Genomic DNA, 18,652 nt, shown 5'->3' with positions numbered 1-18,652 from the left:
GCAGAAGGAAATGGTTTAGTTTGGTGTTTAACTGGTAGTTAAATTAGCCTGGCACAATGTTGTGGGTGGAAGGAGCTGCTCCTGTGCTGTACTGTTCTATGTGATTGAGAGACTAAATTAGCAGTGGCATGGAAAATCCCAATGCAGATTAGTACCAGGAACAAAGCCCTGTTACCACATACATAATGACTTATTGAGAAACCAATGTCCCAGCTATCTGAAATACCAAAGTAAAAGCATTTAGTAACAAAACCAAAACAGGCTGAAGAACATTTGGGGGGAGGGGGCAGGGCAAAGTGATGCAGCTGGTAGAGCTGCTGCAGCCCAGGGTCATTCCTGACCTCAGGTGCTGTCTCTATTCAGTTTGCATATTGTCCCAGGACTGCAGGTGTTGCTGTTTCCTGTTACATAACAAAAGGCCTTCAAGTTGAAAAGTTAATTGGCCAAAGTTGATTGTCACTAGTGTGGGGAGTTAAGAGTGTGGAGAAAATTAATTTATGATTAGAGTAAATTGTTGCTTGGTGGTCAAGAGATCTATTCCTGTGGTGTAACACTCTATCATTGATGAATACTCTCAGTGGCCACTTTATTAGATACATCTGTTCATTAATGCAAATATCTAAATCAACCAATCACGTGGCAGCAACTCAATGCATAAAAGCATGCAGGCATGGTCAAGATGTTCAGTAATTGTTCAGAGCAAACATCAGAATGGGGAACAAATATGATCTTAATAACTTGTGTCAGATGGTGTGGTTTGAGTATCTCAGAAACTGCTGATCTTCTGGGATTTTCACACACCCCAGTCTTTAGAGTTTACAGAGAATAGGGCAAAAACAAAATCCAGTGAATGGCAGTTCTGTGGGTGTAAATGCCTTGTTAATAAGAGGCCAGAGAATGGGAAGACAGGTTCAAGTTGACAGGAAGGCAACAGTAACTCAAATAACCAGGTGCTACAACTGTGGTGTATAGAAGAGCATCTCTGAATGCACAACACATTTAACCTTGAAGTGGATGAGCTGCAGCAGCAGAAGACCATGAACGTACAGTCAGTGACCACTTTATTAGGTACCGGAGGTGCCACTGAATGTATTTCAAATGAGAATTCCAAGGGATCAATTAACAGAGATGTTTGTTTTCTCATGAAAGTTCTAGACATTGAAGCTAAAAGTAATACAGAAAACAGTGAGACTGGGACTGGCAGCCTTGTGGTCTGTGTGAACTAGTGTTGGAGAGACAACATGCCTAGAAATAATTTTTTATCCTCTATTCAATTGCATGCAAATGTTCAACCCAAACATCAGCTTCCAGCTGTCTGAAAATTTTACTTGAATTTCAAATAACTTATTGGCTTATCAGTGCAAGTCACTAACGATGCTATAATTGTAAAAGAAAAGTCATACTGAAGTGGTCTCTGCCATAATTAAAATCATAAACCCTTGATGTGATCTCATAAGTCAGCAGTTTTCTGTTTTTATTTATCCCAAGCTATTTTCTTTGTTGATTTTATCAACAAATGGATTAGGAGCAGGAGTTGGCATTCAGCCCCTTATACCCAATCCATCATTTAATACGATCGTGGCTGTTTTAAATGTAACCTCATTTACAGGCTATCCTGGAACCCATTTATCAAAACCGTATGTACCTCTGCTTTAAAATTATTCAAAGACTCTGCCTCCATAGCCTTTGCCTTTTATGGAAAAGAACTCTCATTACTGTCTTAAAAGTGTGACCCCTTATTTGAAAATAGTGACCCCCCCCGTTGTAGATTCTCGCATAAGTAGAAACACTCTTTCCATATCCACACTGTAGGACTCGTCCCTTCAGCCGATTTTGACTGATACTGTCTCCTTGTGAAAGTTTATGTTAAATCCTTCATCCTTTAAAATATTTTTGACCATTTATCTCCATCACAAGCAGTAAAACTGAAACTTAGTGGCCTGGTTTTTGCTTTCCATAGAGCCTTGTGGAACAGAAAAGCACAGGTTTCAACAGGATGACAGTGCTGCTGGACACTAGTACAACAGGGATAATGGACTGAAAACTGGGTCACTGATTACAGCACAGCCTACTCTCCGCTCCCAAAAAGAAGACTATGAATATTAAATCAAAGCATATTACTTTCTGTGTGTAATCTTTCTATCCAGAAGGACTTGCTGTGAAGTTCCGCTTAAACCACCAGCTTCTAGGCTTCAGGGCAAGACCTTTTACTTTCGTCATTATTTTCACTGAGGTCTAAACAATTGCAAACAGCAATCATACTTCCTGAAGGTCTTAGACACTGGCGCATTAGGGAAAGGGATGCGGAGGACCTGGATGGAGATGAGGGAGGAGTGAGTGGAGGTGGTGAGAGAAGTTAGGGATCAAGATGTGTCTGAAAGTGGCAACTTTACATGGAGCTCTTGAAGGGGATCATCAAATATTTCTGTTTAGGGCTAATGCAGCAGAAGTACACAGTGTCAGCTGTGGGTACTTCAGTAAGCAACACTGTGATCAGAAATAGGTTAATATCACTGGCAAATGTCATGAAATTAGTTGATTTTTGTCAGCAGTACATCGCAATACAATAAAAATCTATAAAATACAATATGGAATATATTTGTAAATAATAAGTAGTGAAAAAAGAGAGCAAAAAAAATGTATGTATGAAGGTAGTGTACATGGGTTCATTGTCCATTCAGAAATCTGCTGGCAGAGGAGAAGCTGTTCTTAAAACATTGAGTGTCTGCCTTCAGGCTCCTGTACCTCCTTCTTAATGGTAGTAATGAGAAGACGGCATGTCCTGGGTGATGGGGGTCCTTAATGATGGATGCTGCCTTTTTGAGGCATTGCCTTTCAAAGATGTCCTTGATGCTTGGGAGGCTAGTGCCCAGGGAGGAAATGGCTGAGTTTAAAACTTTTTGTAGCTTTTTCTGATCTTGCGCAGTTACCTCCTGTATCAGATGGTGAAGCAACCAGTTAAGAGTGTAGAAATTTGCAAGAGACTTTGGTCTCATTTCACAGGACCTGCCCTGGGCCCAGCACGTAAGTGCAATTAAGAAGAAAGCATGGTAGCACCTCAGCTTCCTTCTGCATGCCACCTTGGCTGAACAGAGCAGCACTTTTAATAAGAGAGTAAGACAACTGTGCTGCTCCAAAGGGCACTATAAGAAGTCATTCTTACCCTTGGCAATTAGGCTCTGTAATGAGGCAAACTATAGCCGGGAAAGAGATGACTCCCTCCTGTTAGACTGTTTGAGATACCTTAGCTGTTATTCTTTCTTACTTCTCTTCTAATATTTGTATATTTCTGCACTTGTAATGCTACTGTGACACTGTAATTTCCTTTGGGATCAATAAAGTAGCTATCTATCTAAGTCCCCCACCATCCAAGCCACACTCTCTTCTCGATGCTGCCATCAGGAAGAAAGTATAGAAGCCTCAGGCCTGCCATATTCAGGAATAGTTATTACCGCTCAACCACCGGGCTCTTGAACTAAAGGGGTAACCTCACTCAACTTTACTTGTCCCATCACTGATCTGTTCCCACAACTATAAACTCACATTCAAGGACTCTTTACCTCATGTTCTAGATATTTATTGCTTCTTTATTTTATTTTTTCATCGTTACCATCAAGGAGAGGTACGGGAGCCTAAGACACACACCCAGTGTTTTAGGACAGCTTCTTCCCTCTGCCATCTGATTTCTAAATGGACAATCAGCCCATGTACACTACCTCACCGTTTTCCCCTCTGCCTTTGAACTACTTATTTAATTTAATTTTATATTTATATTTATATATTTCCTATTGTAATTTGTAGTTTTATTATTCTGTATTGCACAAAACAACAGATTTCACGACACAGGCCAGAGATATTAAACCTGATTCTGAGTCCGAGTCTGAAGATAGCCCAGTATGAGGTAACAAATAAAGTGCCGGAAGAACTCTGCATGTCCGGCAGCAAATGTGGAAATGGACAGTTGGTATTTGGGTTGAGTCCCTTCATGTGGACTTAAAGATAGAAGCCAGTAGAAAGAGGTAGAGTAAGAGCAGGATAATCAGTCTGGAGTAAGATCATGTCCAAGGAATAGGTGAGCAGCAAGAAAAATAGAGGGGGAGAAGTGACAGAGGGTCTCAGAGTTTCCTGTCAAAGGGAATACCTTTCAAAGTGGGCATAGCTTGAAGAGACTCAACAGTGGAACAGTGAAATGGAGACACAGGAGATTGCAGATGCTGGAATTGAGAGCAACCCACAAGATTATGCCTGACCCACTGAGTGCCTCTGGCATCTTACCTGTTGCTCCATATTCTAGTATCGCTTGTGTCTCAGGCCTAGTAGGAAGGTTCAGAGAAGGTGTGGGAGGTGGCAGGAAAGGTCTCCAGGAAAATGAGGAGGAGAGGAGGTCTTGTAAAAGATTAGGAAGGGGAAGGAGGGAAAAAAAAAGGATGGAGAGGTCAGGGTAGTAGAATTTCCTGGCTGGGAGGAAAGTAGTCAGTATTCTGGGTGGTAATTGGAGAACAGAACTTCACCAGCACCCTTTGAGTTGTAGTTGTACACTGCTGCTGATACTGGTGCACTCTGAGATCCTTTAGGCTGTGATAGCACAATGAAAGCTTGGAACACCTGGCTGGGTAACAATGGGTAGTTGATACAGAGCAAATGAGAGGTTGCAGCTTGTTTTTAACACAAGTCAAAACATTAGCTGCATACAAAGAGGCACCATTGCTTTTACTAGCTGTCCTTCAAAGTCGCAGAAAAGAGGAGGGAACTAGCAGAATGCCTCAGTGCCACTGATGAGTGTTCACTTTTGACCCTGGATGTTGTCTGTGTGGAGTTTGCACATTTTCCCTGTGGCCGGGTGCTCAGTTTCTTCCATATCCCAAACCTATGGGGGTTAGTTTTTAATAAGCTGCTATAAATTGACACCAGTGTGTATGTGGGTGGTGCAATAGGGGTAGGTGGGAGACTGATGAAGGGAATGTGGTAAGTGAAGACAGCTTCTAGAGGTGGTGCCTAGAGAAGGCAAAATGTGTCATTAGGACCCTCACCATCTGAGACAAGCCCTCTTCTCGTTACTACGATCAGGGAAGAGGTACAGGAGCTTGAAGACCCACATTCAATGATTCAAGAACAGCTTTTTCTCCTCCAAATACTCCATGAACCGATGTTTTCTTTTCCTTGTACTATTTATTTATATTTGTAATGCTTAGTAATTTTATGTCTGCACAGTACTGCTGCTGCAAATCAGCACATACCACGTCATACAGTTCAGTGATGATAAATTTAATCTTGATTGTGAATGAAACGGGATTGATAGAAGAGTAATACAAAATTACTCGGTGGGCCGAACAGCCCCTTTCCATTCCTGACTCTATAAGAACGCAGGAAGAAGTTGTGAGTCATTTGACTAGACACCCTTTGGCAAAGGTGCTTGAATAATTACCCTGAGGAATGAATCCAGTGCTCCGTTCTCCATGAATTCTGTGATGATCATCACTGGTCGACTCTTGGTCACCACTCCTTCCAAGCGGATGATGTTTGGATGGTCGAACTGGCCCATGATACTGGCCTCACTCAGAAAATCTCGCCGTTGCTTCTCAGAGTAGGCAGCCTTTAGAGTTTTAATTGCTGCGTAAATTTCGCGCTTTGCTGATAGCTTGAGGCGGCCCTTGTACACTTCCCCAAATTCTCCTAGATGGGCAAAAGGGGGATATGTGTGTGTGGTTACAAGGCAAGGTTAATTAAAAAAAAGTGAAACCAGGTAATTTACCAAATTTAAAAAAAACCTCAGTTTCAGCTACACTGCAAAATATGTCCCACAAATGAGAAGAAAAGTCAATGTGCACAACATCTGAAACACAACAAGATGTACCTGCTCCAATTACTTCCTCAATTTTCACACATGAGACATCAATCTCCTTGGCAAACTCCCGGACGGCCTCATTTGGATCCTCATAAGTGAATGGATCAATGTAGATCTTCATCCCAGGAGAACCTAAGGAGTTCAGACAGCAGATATCAATCAAATCAGCTGCCACTAGGGCATTTACAAAGCCACAGGATCTTCCCATTTACCCCTGGTCTTGTCATGAATATGAAACACTGACAGTCTGTGGAAAATATCGACACTTAGACTTGTGGTAAAGAGATGGCTTTCACATATCCCCTGACTGAGGAAATCTGTGGTTCATAAGGTTCCTTCTGTTTACAATGAACAAATATATCTCTCCACAATACAGGTTGGCTGGAGCTAGTCAACAACTTTAATTGTAACAGAGAGAGTAAACAGTCGTAAGGTAACAGATTAGACTGTGAGGAGAATTTAAAATGAATCCATCAAATTTTCTGCTTTGGTTTTTCTTGACACAGTCCTCTTCAACCTGGTCCATCAGCATACATTGGCATATATTCTCACCTAATTATAACACTCTCAGGCCCCAGTGACCAATAGGTCAAGAATCCGCAGTGAATGTTAATCATTCTGCTCAAATATTAGTGCCGCATTTTTAAATATTAATTGCAGCTACTGCATTCCTTTCTTATCTTATTCCACTAATGCAGGTGTTCCCAACCTTTTTTATGCCATGCACCCCTACCATTAAACGGGGGATCTGTGGGCCCCAGGATGGGGACAGAGCACTGAAGTGAGTCACAGTTAATTCTGGTGAGCTGACTGAACGGTAAGCAGGGCTGGAGCTGAACTCTGTACATAAGGGATGCCGATGGGAGCTGCCCTCCTTCCCACAATCCACCAACTGTAAAAGAGACTTTGTGATGACGTCTTCCATAGTTGTATGTCTGGAAGGTGAGAGTAGGACTGGACTTAACCTTGACCCCAGATAATGATGGTGACATCTGATGTCACGAAATTTAGATGCCTGAATTCTGGAGAGTAGGACAGTTAGTGTAAGCTACTGACAAGAAGGAAAGCTTGGAAGCGAATTGGCTCTAAAGGTGTATGGGCTGCAATCAACCTTCGGGAAATGTACAAGCTCTACCACCAGGATGGATATGGAACAAGAGCCCGATTCAACCACTCACAGTGGAAAATTAACGTTATCTACAGTGGGAAATTAATGTACCCAAAGCACACATCTTTGGGATGTGGGAGGAAACCAACAGTCACAGCGAAAGTGTGCAAACTCCACAGAGGCAGCACCGGAGGTGAGGATTGAACTTGGGTTTCTGAAGCTGTGAGCAGTAGATCTACCCTGCTGCCCATTGATTCTGTTTCTAGCACTCTCAGCACATTTCATAACTCAGAAACACGCTGTCTAAAACATTTTCTTCCCCTTTGTTCATTTGTCTCCTTATTTACTCTCTGCACTCATTTGTCCAAAATTAGAGCCATAGAGCACAGATATAGGCCCTTTGGCCCATCTAATTTGTGCCTAACCTATTATTCTGTCTAATCCCATCAACCTGCACCTGGACCATAGCCCTTCATTCCCCTCCCATTCATGTACTTATACAAACGTCTTTGCAATCAAACCCACATCCAACACATCTGCTGGCAGCTCTGAGTGAAGAAGATCTTGTTCAGGCTTCCCTTAAATATTTCAGTTCTCAGGAAGGATATGGAAACTATAGAAAGGTGCAGAGGAGATTTACAAGGATGTTGCCTGGATTGGGGAGCATCCCTAATGAGAATAAGTTGAATGAACTCGGCCTTTTCTCCTTGGAGCAACGGAGGATGAAAGGTGACCTGATAGAGGTGTACAAGATAATGAGAGGCATTGATCATGTGGATAGTCAGAGGCTTTTTCCCAGGGCTGAAATGGCTAGCACGAGAGGGCACAGTTTTAAGGTGCTTGGAAGTAGGTACAGAGGAAATGTCAGGGGTAAGTGGTGAGTGTGTGGAATGGGCTGCCGGCGACGGTGGTGGAGGCGGATACAATAGGGTCTTTTAAGAGACTTCTGGATAGGTACATAGAGCTCAGCATTGTGTTTGACACAGCATTGTGGGCCAAAGGGCCTGTACTGTGCTGTAGGTTTTCTATGTTTCACCTTTTAACTATGTCCTCTAGTTCTTGTCTCACCCAACCTCATTTGAGAAAGCTTGCATACATTTACACTATTTATACCTCTTATAATTTTGTATATTTCTATCAAGTCTCCCCTCATTATCCTATGCTTCAGGGAATGAAGTCTTAACCTATTCAACTGTGCCTTATAGCTCAGATCCTCAAGTAACGGCAACATCCTTGTAAATCTTCTCCGCACTGTTTCAAACTTATTAATATCTTTCCTTTAGATGTGACCAAAATTGTACATAATACTCCAAATTTGGTCTTGTCAAGGTATTATACAATTTCAATTTCAACACAACATCCCAGCTCCTATACTCAATACTCCAAATTATGCAGGCCAATGTGTAGAATGCTCCACCTGTGAGCCCACATTCAATGAAATATGGATCTGTATTTCCGTGTTCTTTGGTTCTACCACACTCTAGGTTTCACTGAGTGAGTCTGAGTATGTCCTCTCAAAGAGCAACACCTCACATTTGTCTGCAGTAAATTACATGCCATTTTTCAATCCATTTTTCCAGCTCCCACTGCTGGCTTTGATAGTCTTCCTTACTGTCCACTATATCAGCCAATCTTGTGTCACATCACTACTCACAGGCCCCCAGTAAGAGGCAGACATCCACTACCACCCTCTGTCTACTGCTAAGCCAACATTGAACTTACTACTTCACCTTAAATGCGAAACGACATAAACTCTGACCCACTTCCCATGTGGGATTTTCTCAAAGGACTTTCTAAACACCATGTAGGCAACATCCACTGCCCCTCTTTCAGCAACCTTCGGTAACCTCCTTGAAAAACTAAAAATTTGGTTAGACACGACTGACAATGCACAAAACCATGTTGACTATCCTTAATCAGGCCCTGTCTATCCAAATACTTATATTTCTCATCCCTTAGAATACATTCCAATAATTTACCCAGGCTCATTAGCCTATGTCAGGCTCATTAGCCTATAATTTCCCAGCTCATTCTTAGACCCTTTCTTGAACCTCGCTCATGGCTAAGGATGTTTTAAGTACCTCTGCAAGGACCTGCAACTTTGCCACTCGCCTCCCACAAGACGTGAGGGGACACCTTGTCAGGCCCTGGGCATTTAGCCAGTCTAATTTTTTTTCCAAAACAGCAAACACCTCCCCTTTCGTAATCTGGATATGATCCATGACCACACAACTGTTCTGCATCAGTTCTATTGACTCTGTGTCTGGCTCCTGAGTAAATGAAGAATCAAAAAATCTTTTTAAGATCATCCCCATCTCTTTTAGCTCAAGACATAGATAACTACACTGATCTCCAGGTGCACCAATTCTGACTTGTTATCCTTTTCCTCTTAATATATCTGTAGAAGTCCTTGAGATTCTCCTTCATGTTGTCTGTACTTGTAATATTTCACTTTTGAAGGCCTCCCACTTACTATGCATCCCTTTGCCAGAAAACAACCTATGCCAATCTACACCTGCCAGAATCAATCTGATGCAACCAAAATTGGCCTTTGTCCAATTTATAACCTCAAAGCAAGGAGTCCTATAACTTCTTCATAATTATCTTGAACCTAATAGAATTTCTTTCTCCAGATCCAAATATCTCCCTATATGTAAATCTGATACTGTCCTGCCTCATTACCTAATAGGAAATCCAGTATCTTGCTTTCTCTGTTTGAGACCTCTACTGAGGAAACTTTCCTGCAGATATTTGACAAAGTCTATTCTATCCAATACTGTTATACTATGGGATCCTAATCACCGTGTGGTAGGTTTAAATTATCTACTATCACAACCTTATTTTTCTGCTGTGACATTTTATCTGACGAGTAATGCCAGTCCTCCTCCTTTGATACCTTCCTCCCTCTTCTTTGTCTAAAACAACAGAACCATCATAATTCCATGTGCTGATCCATGCTCTAAGTTATCTGCCTTACCTACAATACTCTTTGCATTGAAATATACACAGCTATGAACATTAGTCCCTCCTTGCTTGATCTTTTGATTCCCGCCTTTGTTTATCACCTTAAATCTATTTTCCCTACAACCACCCAGGTTCCCACCTCACTGCAGCTCTAGTTTGAACGTTCCAGAGCAGCACTAGTAAACCTTCCTGCAAGGATATTGGTCACTCACTCTCCAGTTCAGGTTCAAACTGTCCCATTTTTTACAGGTCCCACTTACCAGTAGTTGGTCCAGCCACCCTCAAGTGAAAACGCTCTTACCTAGATCCTCCTAAACCTCTTACCCTGCACACTGAACTAATGACCTTAAATGTTAAACACCCCTGCGATAGTCTCTGAGTTTCTGAAACCCTTTCATAGAATTAAATATTGGATAAGCTTACAAGTTATCCATCCCATACGGACAATCAGTATTTCTAGGGACATGGGTTGGTTACCAAACAGGATGCCCTATTGAGTCAATCAGCTGCTCTATCCATTCCTGTTCTATGTTCTATGATTGTAGTGGAGGGAGCAAAGATAGAACAGTGTCCTGTCCATCGTTCAGGTTATCTCCTCTCGAGCAGAAAGCACATCGGCTGGAAAAGCAGAAGTAGAATGTAATCAGTGAACCAGGTCTTTTTTTTAATCTGTGGGAGGGGAGAAAGACTGAACGAGGGAACAGTTCTAAATCATCTTGTGCTTCAGTTGTTCACAATGCTCTGGTTAGTATTTCCGGTTTGAAAGCTGATCCACAGCTGGAACAGAGCTGACAGGTTCATCGGTAACATAATCCTTTTCATGCATTATAAAGCATCCCTCGATGATGGCAGATATAATATTGTGACAGCTCTACAGCAATAGGAATATTGTCAGCATATAAATCTATCCTCCAATGTTAAAATACTTTGACACACTTTACATCTGATTTCACAGTGCAAAATTTTGAGCACAAATCTTTGGGTGGATAAACTCACACCCATGTGCAATTTGCTATAAAACAGCTCAAGACACTTTGTGCACAGTGAAAATGATGTGTAATCACAGTCTCTCCCCCCACCCACCCAGTCCCACTGATAAGATCTCATCCCCGATTACAGTCTCCTTCTGCTTTTCCAGCCAATGTGCTTTCTGCTGGAGAGGAGATAACCTGAACGATGAATGAGAAACTGTCCTCTCGACTCCAATTATACCACATCGAACAATAGGCAATAGGTGCAGGAGTAGGCCATTCGGCCCTTCGAGCCAGCACCGCCATTCACTGTGATCATGGCTGATCATTTACAATCAGTATCCAGTTCCTGCCTTATTCCCATAACCTTTGATTCCACCATCTTTAACATAGAAACATAGAAAATAGGTGCAGGAGTAGGCCATTCGGCCCTTCGAGCCTGTACCGCCATTCCGTATGATCATGGCTGATCATCCAACTCAGAACCTTGCACCAGCCTTCCCTCCATACCTCCTGAATCCTTTAGCCACAAGGGCCATATCTAACTCCCTCTTAAATATAGCCAATGAACTGGCCTCAACTGTTTCCTGTGGCAGAGAATTCCACAGATTCACCACTCTCTGTCTGAAGAAGTTTTTCCTAATCTCAGTCCTAAAAGGCTTCCCCTTTATCCTCAAACCGTGACCCCGCATTCTGGACTTCCCCAACATCGGGAACAATCTTCCTGCATCTAGCCTGTCCAATCCCTTTAGGATTTTATACGTTTCAATCAGATCCCCCCTCAATCTTCTAAATTCCAACGAGTACAAGCCTAGTTCATCCAGTCTTTCTTCATATGAAAGTCCTGCCAACCCAGGAATCAATCTGGTGAACCTTCTCTGTACTCCCTCTATGGCAAGGATGTCTTTCCTCAGATTAGGGGACCAAAACTGCACACAATACTCCAGGTGTGGTTTTACCAAGGCCTTGTACAACTGCAGTAGTACCTCCCTGCTCCTGCACTCAAATCCTCCTGCTATAAATGCCAGCATACCATTCGCCTTTTTCACCGCCAGCTGTACCTGCATGCCCACTTTCAATGACTGGTGTATAATGACACCCAGGTCTCGTTGCACCTCCCCTTTTCCTAATCGGCCACCATTCAGATAATAATCTGTTTTCCTATTTTTGCCACCAAAGTGGATAACTTCACATTTATCCACATTAAATTGCATCTGCCATGAATTTGCCCACTCACCCAACCTATCCAAGTCACCCTGCATCCTCTTAGCATCCTCCTCACAGCTAACACTGCCGCCCAGCTTCGTGTCATCCGCAAACTTGGAGATGCTGCATTTAATTCCCTCATCCAAGTCATTAATATATATTGTAAACTGGGGTCCCAGCACTGAGCCTTGCGGTACCCCACTAGTCACTGCCTGCCATTCTGAAAAGGTCCCGTTTATTCCCACTCTTTGCTTCCTGTCTGCTAACCAATTCTCTATCCACATCAATACCTTACCCCCAATACCGTGTGCTTTAAGTTTGCACACTAATCTCCTGTGTGGGACCTTGTCAAAAGCCTTTTGAAAATCTAAATATACCACATCCACTGGTTCTCCCCTATCCACTCTACTAGTTACATCCTCAAAAAATTCTATGAGATTCGTCAGACATGATTTTCCTTTCACAAATCCATGCTGACTTTGTCCGATGATTTCACCGCTTTCCAAATGTGCTGTTATCACATCTTTGATAACTGACTCTAGCAGTTTCCCCACCACCGATGTTAGGTTAACCGGTCTATAGTTCCCTGGTTTCTCTCTCCCTCCTTTTTTAAAAAGTGGGGTTACGTTAGTCACCCTCCAATCCTCAGGAACTGGTCCAGAATCTAAAGAGTTTTGAAAAATTATCACTAATGCATCCACTATTTCTTGGGCTACTTCCTTAAGCACTCTGGGATGCAGACCATCTGGCCCTGGGGATTTATCTGCCTTTAATCCCTTCAATTTACCTAACACCACTTCCCCACTAACATGTATTTCCCTCAGTTCCTCCATCTCACCGGATCCTCTGTCCCCTACTATTTCCGGAAGATTATTTATGTCCTCCTTAGTGAAGACAGAACCAAAGTAATTATTCAATTGGTCTGCCATGTCCTTGCTCCCCATAATCAATTCACCTGTTTCTGTCTGTAGGGGACCTACATTTGTCTTAACCAATCTTTTTCTTTTCACATATCTATAAAAGCTTTTACAGTCAGTTTTTATGTTCCCTGCCAGTTTTCTCTCATAATCTTTTTTCCCCTTCCTAATTAAGAGCTCTATCCATCTCTTTCTTGAAAGCCCAGAGACTTGGCCTCCACAGACCCCCACCCCCACCCCCACCCCTGAAACCAAAAACACGTATGCTCAAGTCCCTTATTTAACCAGTCTCAGTACGGTGGAGTTTAGGACCCAGTGGCGCACCAAACCTACGCACATCCTCCCGTATACTTTAAATCATTTCTAGATTACTTATAATACCTAATACAATGTAAATGCTATGTAAATAATTGTTATACTGTATTGTTTAGGGAATAATGACAAGAAGAAATTTTATTTCCAACAAAAATATTCAATAAAACATAAAAATATACAGCTTCAAACAAACCGAATCAAACACATGGTAAATGACTTATTGGGATAAATGTAGAACGTCACTATCACTGTCACTATAAAACTTCAGTAATTTGTCTTTCTGTTTATTTAAATCATATACAGTGGTAGTTACGACACTATTTTCTTCAGTAAGATGCTGCATAGACACACCACGATCAAGCTTCTGCAATAACTCCACTTTCTGCGTTACTGGAAGAGAAGATTCCTTCTTTTTTTCCTCATTGTTACCCATAGGGGTATCTGCAGCTCTTTTTGACATTTTCACAGTGAAATTAAACATAAAGTCAACAGTGAACACAAAATATCAGCGAAAAGCAAATGCACATGTAACCAGTACGAGCACTGAGCCACAATTGACGCCTGGTGGCCTCTGCTAGTGCTGCCAAGTCACAACTGAGTGATGTCAGCTGTTGGTGAAAAAACCTTCGGTTGTCGGAGCCTTTTGGATTTCAGAATTTCGGGTAAAGAAATGTGCACCTGTATCACTTACTGGAAGCAGGAAGACAGCGAGCACACTGATGATGGTGTGTTAGACTAAGAGGTCGGAGGTTGGGGTGGTGGGACACTGGGGTGTCTTCTCATCATCATCTGTTTCCATCAGGGCAGGCAGGTCATCTTCTTCTATGTCTGCCTGCCTTGACGTCGAAGGTCGAGGTTTGTCGTCTACTGTGGCTGATGTGGAAGGCTTGAAAAACGATAGTATGCTTGACTGCCTAGCCTCGCGCATTTTTCTATCATACAGTTCTTTGTAAGCACTCAAATCATCTTGTAAATATTCCCTAAACTTAAGTACCCTTTCAAAATTAAAGTCGTCCTTTTCTGCAATCATTGTTGTCAATTGCAGCCAAAATCTCACGCAGTAGCTTCACGTTCAGTTCCTGGACGACTTCACTTTTGGTCCATTCGCTACTACATTCGGTTTCGATTGTTATCCTATTCTCTTCCAATTGTATCAGCTCTTCATCTATCAGTTCTTGGTCATGGGATGCCAAAACCTCTTCAACATCATCTTCGTCAACTTCCACAAGCCAAACTTACTTTGTCCTTACTTCGTTCATCATGATCAAAACGCTTAATTATGTAAAGTTTTACGCTCTACAACTCCTCCTTTGGAGGGTCAGGCACCCTGAGCCGATAGGCTGGTACTGGACTTATTTCATAATTTACTGGCATAATTTACATATTACTATTTAACTATTTATTACTATTTTCTATTCCTATTCTATTACCATTTATTATTTCTATGACTATTACTATTTACTAATAGTAATACTACTATTACTATTTCTATTACTATTTATTATTTATGGTGCAACTGTAACGAAACCAATTTTCCCCTGGGATCAATAAAGTATGACTATGACTATGACTAAGTGTAACACCCTTACGAGCTCTTTTAGGCTTTTCCGATCCCTTAGAACTCATCTTGCTAATGGATGCTCAAAATAAATCGACATAAAGCACAGATGCTCACAGGCACGTGTTTAAACAATGCCGGCTAGAATGCAGTTCCAGGGGAGGTGTTTGGCTGCTCGGGGTGGCGCGCTGCCTTTTTTCACACGCTGCCTTTTCTCATAACAGTGAAAACACCTTCTGTTAGCGAAAACAGGTAACTAATGTAGGTCTTCCATAACAGTGAGGTGTCGTAAAGCGAATGTTTGAAAAGCGGGGGACACCTGTACCTCCCCTTTTCCCTGTCTCAGTGCTGTACTCCTGGTTGTAAAACATCCACATCTCACCTACTGGGATTGCCATAATCAGCACCAATCCCTCCAAAAAAATAGGTCAATTATTTTAAGAAACAGAAACCAGAGAGATGCAAAACCAATGGTCTGCCCCACACCCACTCCAGAGATCGATGAACCAAAACCAATGCTCTGCCCCACGCCCACTCCAGAGATCGATGAACCAAAACCAATCGTCTGCCCCACGCCCACTCCAGAGATCGATGAACCAAAACCAATGCTCTACCCCATGCCCACTCCAGAGATTGATGATCCAAAACCAATGCTCTACTCCACGCCCACTCCATAGATCGATGAACCAAAACCAATGCTCTGCCCCACGCCCACTCCAGAGATCGATGAACCAAAACCAATCGTCTGCCCCACGCCCACTCCAGAGATCGATGAACCAAAACCAATGCTCTACCCCATGCCCACTCCAGAGATTGATGATCCAAAACCAATGCTCTACTCCACGCCCACTCCATAGATCGATGAACCAAAACCAATGCTCTGCCCCACGCCCACTCCAGAGATCGATGATCCAAAACCAATCGTCTGCCCCACGCCCACTCCAGAGATCGATGATCCAAAACCAATGCTCTACCCCACGCCCACTCCATAGATCGATGAACCAAAACCAATGCTCTGCCCCACGTCCACTCCAGAGATCGATGAACCAAAACCAATCGTCTGCCGCACGTCCAATCCGTAGATCGATGATCCAAACCAATAGTTTTCTTCACACCACTCCATAGATCGATGCTGTCCTGAGATACACACGATGCTTGAATTAATGATCTATTAACACTCTATACCTTCACTTTCTTGGAAGGCCCTGAGAAATAGAATCCAAATAAGAAAGCAAAGACCATCAGGTTTTGCCAATGACTAACACAATCAGAGCAAAGTGGGTGAGCACCCCTTAAAAGGGTGTAAAAAGTACTGCTGCTGGAGAAAGACTCACAAATCAGCTCCCCTATCTGCATAACACAGCAATCAAATGGGAAGACATTGCCCGTTGTGTCTATATTAAGGTTCTCCATATTTCAGAATTCCCTGACACTTTCACATAAACTGAGATTATGCAGGAATATATTTAATCTTGAGCTGTGACAGTGTTTATTTCGATATATTTTCAGATGAGTGTGATTAGCCAGCTGGCACCATCTGGGAGCTTAACAACTTCACATTAAGAGGGTACATATAATGGTGCCATATAAGCTGTTAGACACATTACCATTTACTGCTGGTTATATACTCCTCTGAATGTACTCTGCACTAAAAATGCAATCAAATGTCCTTTAAAAAACCGTGCCCAACTCTGCCATTACTCCGTACTGTTTGCAACTCACAGGTGAACCACATCTTTATGCCTGCACAAGTCCATCCCCTTTGTGAGGGCACACACCCAAGAAAATTCACCTTCTTAGCAGTTGTTCTTAGCAGCGCACCAATTGATGTTTTAGTTCTGCATCCCTTTACAGTAATATTTCTCCATGACCAAGGCCCCATGAATTGCCTGCATGGATTCCTCCATGGGCTATCCAACTGAGCAAACTCCAGGAACGAGGAAGCCCTGGGGAACAGATGGCTCGCAAAAGAGAATGGTCAGTAGTTAGGATCCATATGTATGACTGGCAATCACTACCAGAGGCTGAGGTTTGTGTTAGTCAGTAGTCTGGCCAGTAGGGTTGAGGCCTCAACTGTAGAGCGGTGAGTCATTTTGGGGCCTCAGTCAGGTAACAGGTAGGACATTAGTCAGGGTTTGGAGATTCAGTCAGGTAAGAGGTAGGACATGAATCAGAGTTTGGAGACTCAGGAATCAGATTGGGAGTTGCGTGATAGATGTGGGTCAATCAGAGAATCAAGTCTTCTGTCTTGAGTTGGAATAAGGAGGCAGGAATTGGATTAGGGATTTGGGAATAATTCAAAGGTTGGAGTGCTGATTACAGGTTCAATTAGGGTCGGTGTGCCAGTCAGGAGGTGGAACAAAAGTGTTGGGACCTGGATCAAGGAGTTGGTTAATTGATTTAGTGTGTCAGAGCCTTGCATAGGAGGGGTTTGGAGGAGGCAGATTAAGGAGTTGAGGTCTTAGTTTAGGGTTGGATCTAGGCCAGGAATAGGGTGCCTGGCTGATTCTGAGCTGTCCTGCTGTGTGCTGCCCTGGGCATGGCATCATTCCACATCTGTCTGACTTGGAATGGTGTCATTGGTGTACATATGATTCAGGGCAACAGTTGTCCAGTACTGAAGTGACACATTTCTATCCAGGAAAGAGTCATCACTGGACTATTTTGCTTTCTCATAGTCTAGGCCTAATTTTGACTTAATTCTATTTGTACAGTCTGTGCAGCTTGGCTCTTAACCACCCCTAGTAACCCATTCCGGTTTCACCTTTTTAGAAATACTTTCTTTGTTTTATCCATTCCTCTCACATTTTCTTTTCACTGAAAACTAACTTGTTTTCTCTCCTCCGGTTCTGATGAAGTGTCCCAAACCTAAAATATTAACTGTTTCTCATTTCATAGATGCTGCCTGCCTGACCGACTGAATGTTTCCAGCAATCTCTGCTTCTTTTAATGTTAGTGTATCCAATGCTTACTCGTGGCTGCAACTTTCCAGTCTTGGCACCATCCTGATAACTCTCCTGCGCATCCTCTGCAGTGCAAACACGTCCTTCCTGTCATGTGATGGCCAGATCGTGTGCAGTACTCAAGCTGCATCCTAATTGGTGTTGTATAACCTTCCTTCTCTTTAATTCAATGCTTCAGCTCATATGGAGAGGTACCCCTTTTAATGCCTTCTTATTACCTACTTTCCAGGATCCACGGACATAGTCCAAAGTTCCTCTGCTTCTATACACCTTTTATTATCCACTCAGTTACACTTCTTTTCTTTTTAAAGAGGAAAAAAATACGTGCAATCAAATTCCCTGCTCCACTCCTTCCAATTCTTCTTTTTATTTTGTTGCACTGAGGTCATAATCTCAGACAATTTCAACAGTCAACTCTAATAAAGCACAAACAGCCATGAAGGGACATGAACATTAGTGATAAAAGAGAATAACTCCCTTCCCCATCTGCAGGGATGGGCTTGAATGACTTAAATTGCTGGAATAGAGAATCATCCTGGCTCACCTGGAACTCCTCCTGCAAGATAGTACACTATTTGCAGAGCTTGGTGATTTAATGCCACCAGACTTATACACAACAAACCTGATCATTTCCCCTTCATTCCCCTTTCATCAGGATCGATAAGAAACATCAAATCTTATTCATGGAGTTATAAAATCCTATGACATCAGAGAAGGAACATACATAAAAGTTGCTGGTGAACACAGCAGGCCAGGCAGCATCTCTAGGAAGAGGTACAGTCGATGTTTCGGGACGAGACCCTTC

At 42.6% G+C, this 18,652-nt stretch overlaps 1 protein-coding gene across 3 annotated transcripts in view; it reads right to left on the bottom strand.

The window, feature by feature from the left end:
• Window positions 1–18,652, bottom strand: part of ephb1 (EPH receptor B1) — a 774,921-nt gene that overhangs the window by 219,222 nt on the left and 537,047 nt on the right. For all 3 annotated transcript variants that reach the window (XR_011885740.1, XR_011885741.1, XM_072255851.1), the window contains exons 10-11: window positions 5,855–5,977; window positions 5,426–5,673 (exon numbers count right to left, since the gene is read on the bottom strand). Coding sequence is in view for 1 of the 3 variants with exons in the window: in XM_072255851.1 (XP_072111952.1) it covers window positions 5,426–5,673; window positions 5,855–5,977 (371 nt within the window). In the remaining 2 variants the exon portion in view is untranslated. The remainder of the gene's footprint in view (window positions 1–5,425; window positions 5,674–5,854; window positions 5,978–18,652) is intronic.

Source organism: Mobula birostris, chromosome 4 (genome assembly GCF_030028105.1).
Source record: "Mobula birostris isolate sMobBir1 chromosome 4, sMobBir1.hap1, whole genome shotgun sequence".
NCBI lineage: Eukaryota > Metazoa > Chordata > Chondrichthyes > Myliobatiformes > Myliobatidae > Mobula > Mobula birostris.
The sequence above is the reverse complement of the archived record's forward strand: the minus strand, read 5'-3'. Positions and strand labels throughout refer to the sequence as shown.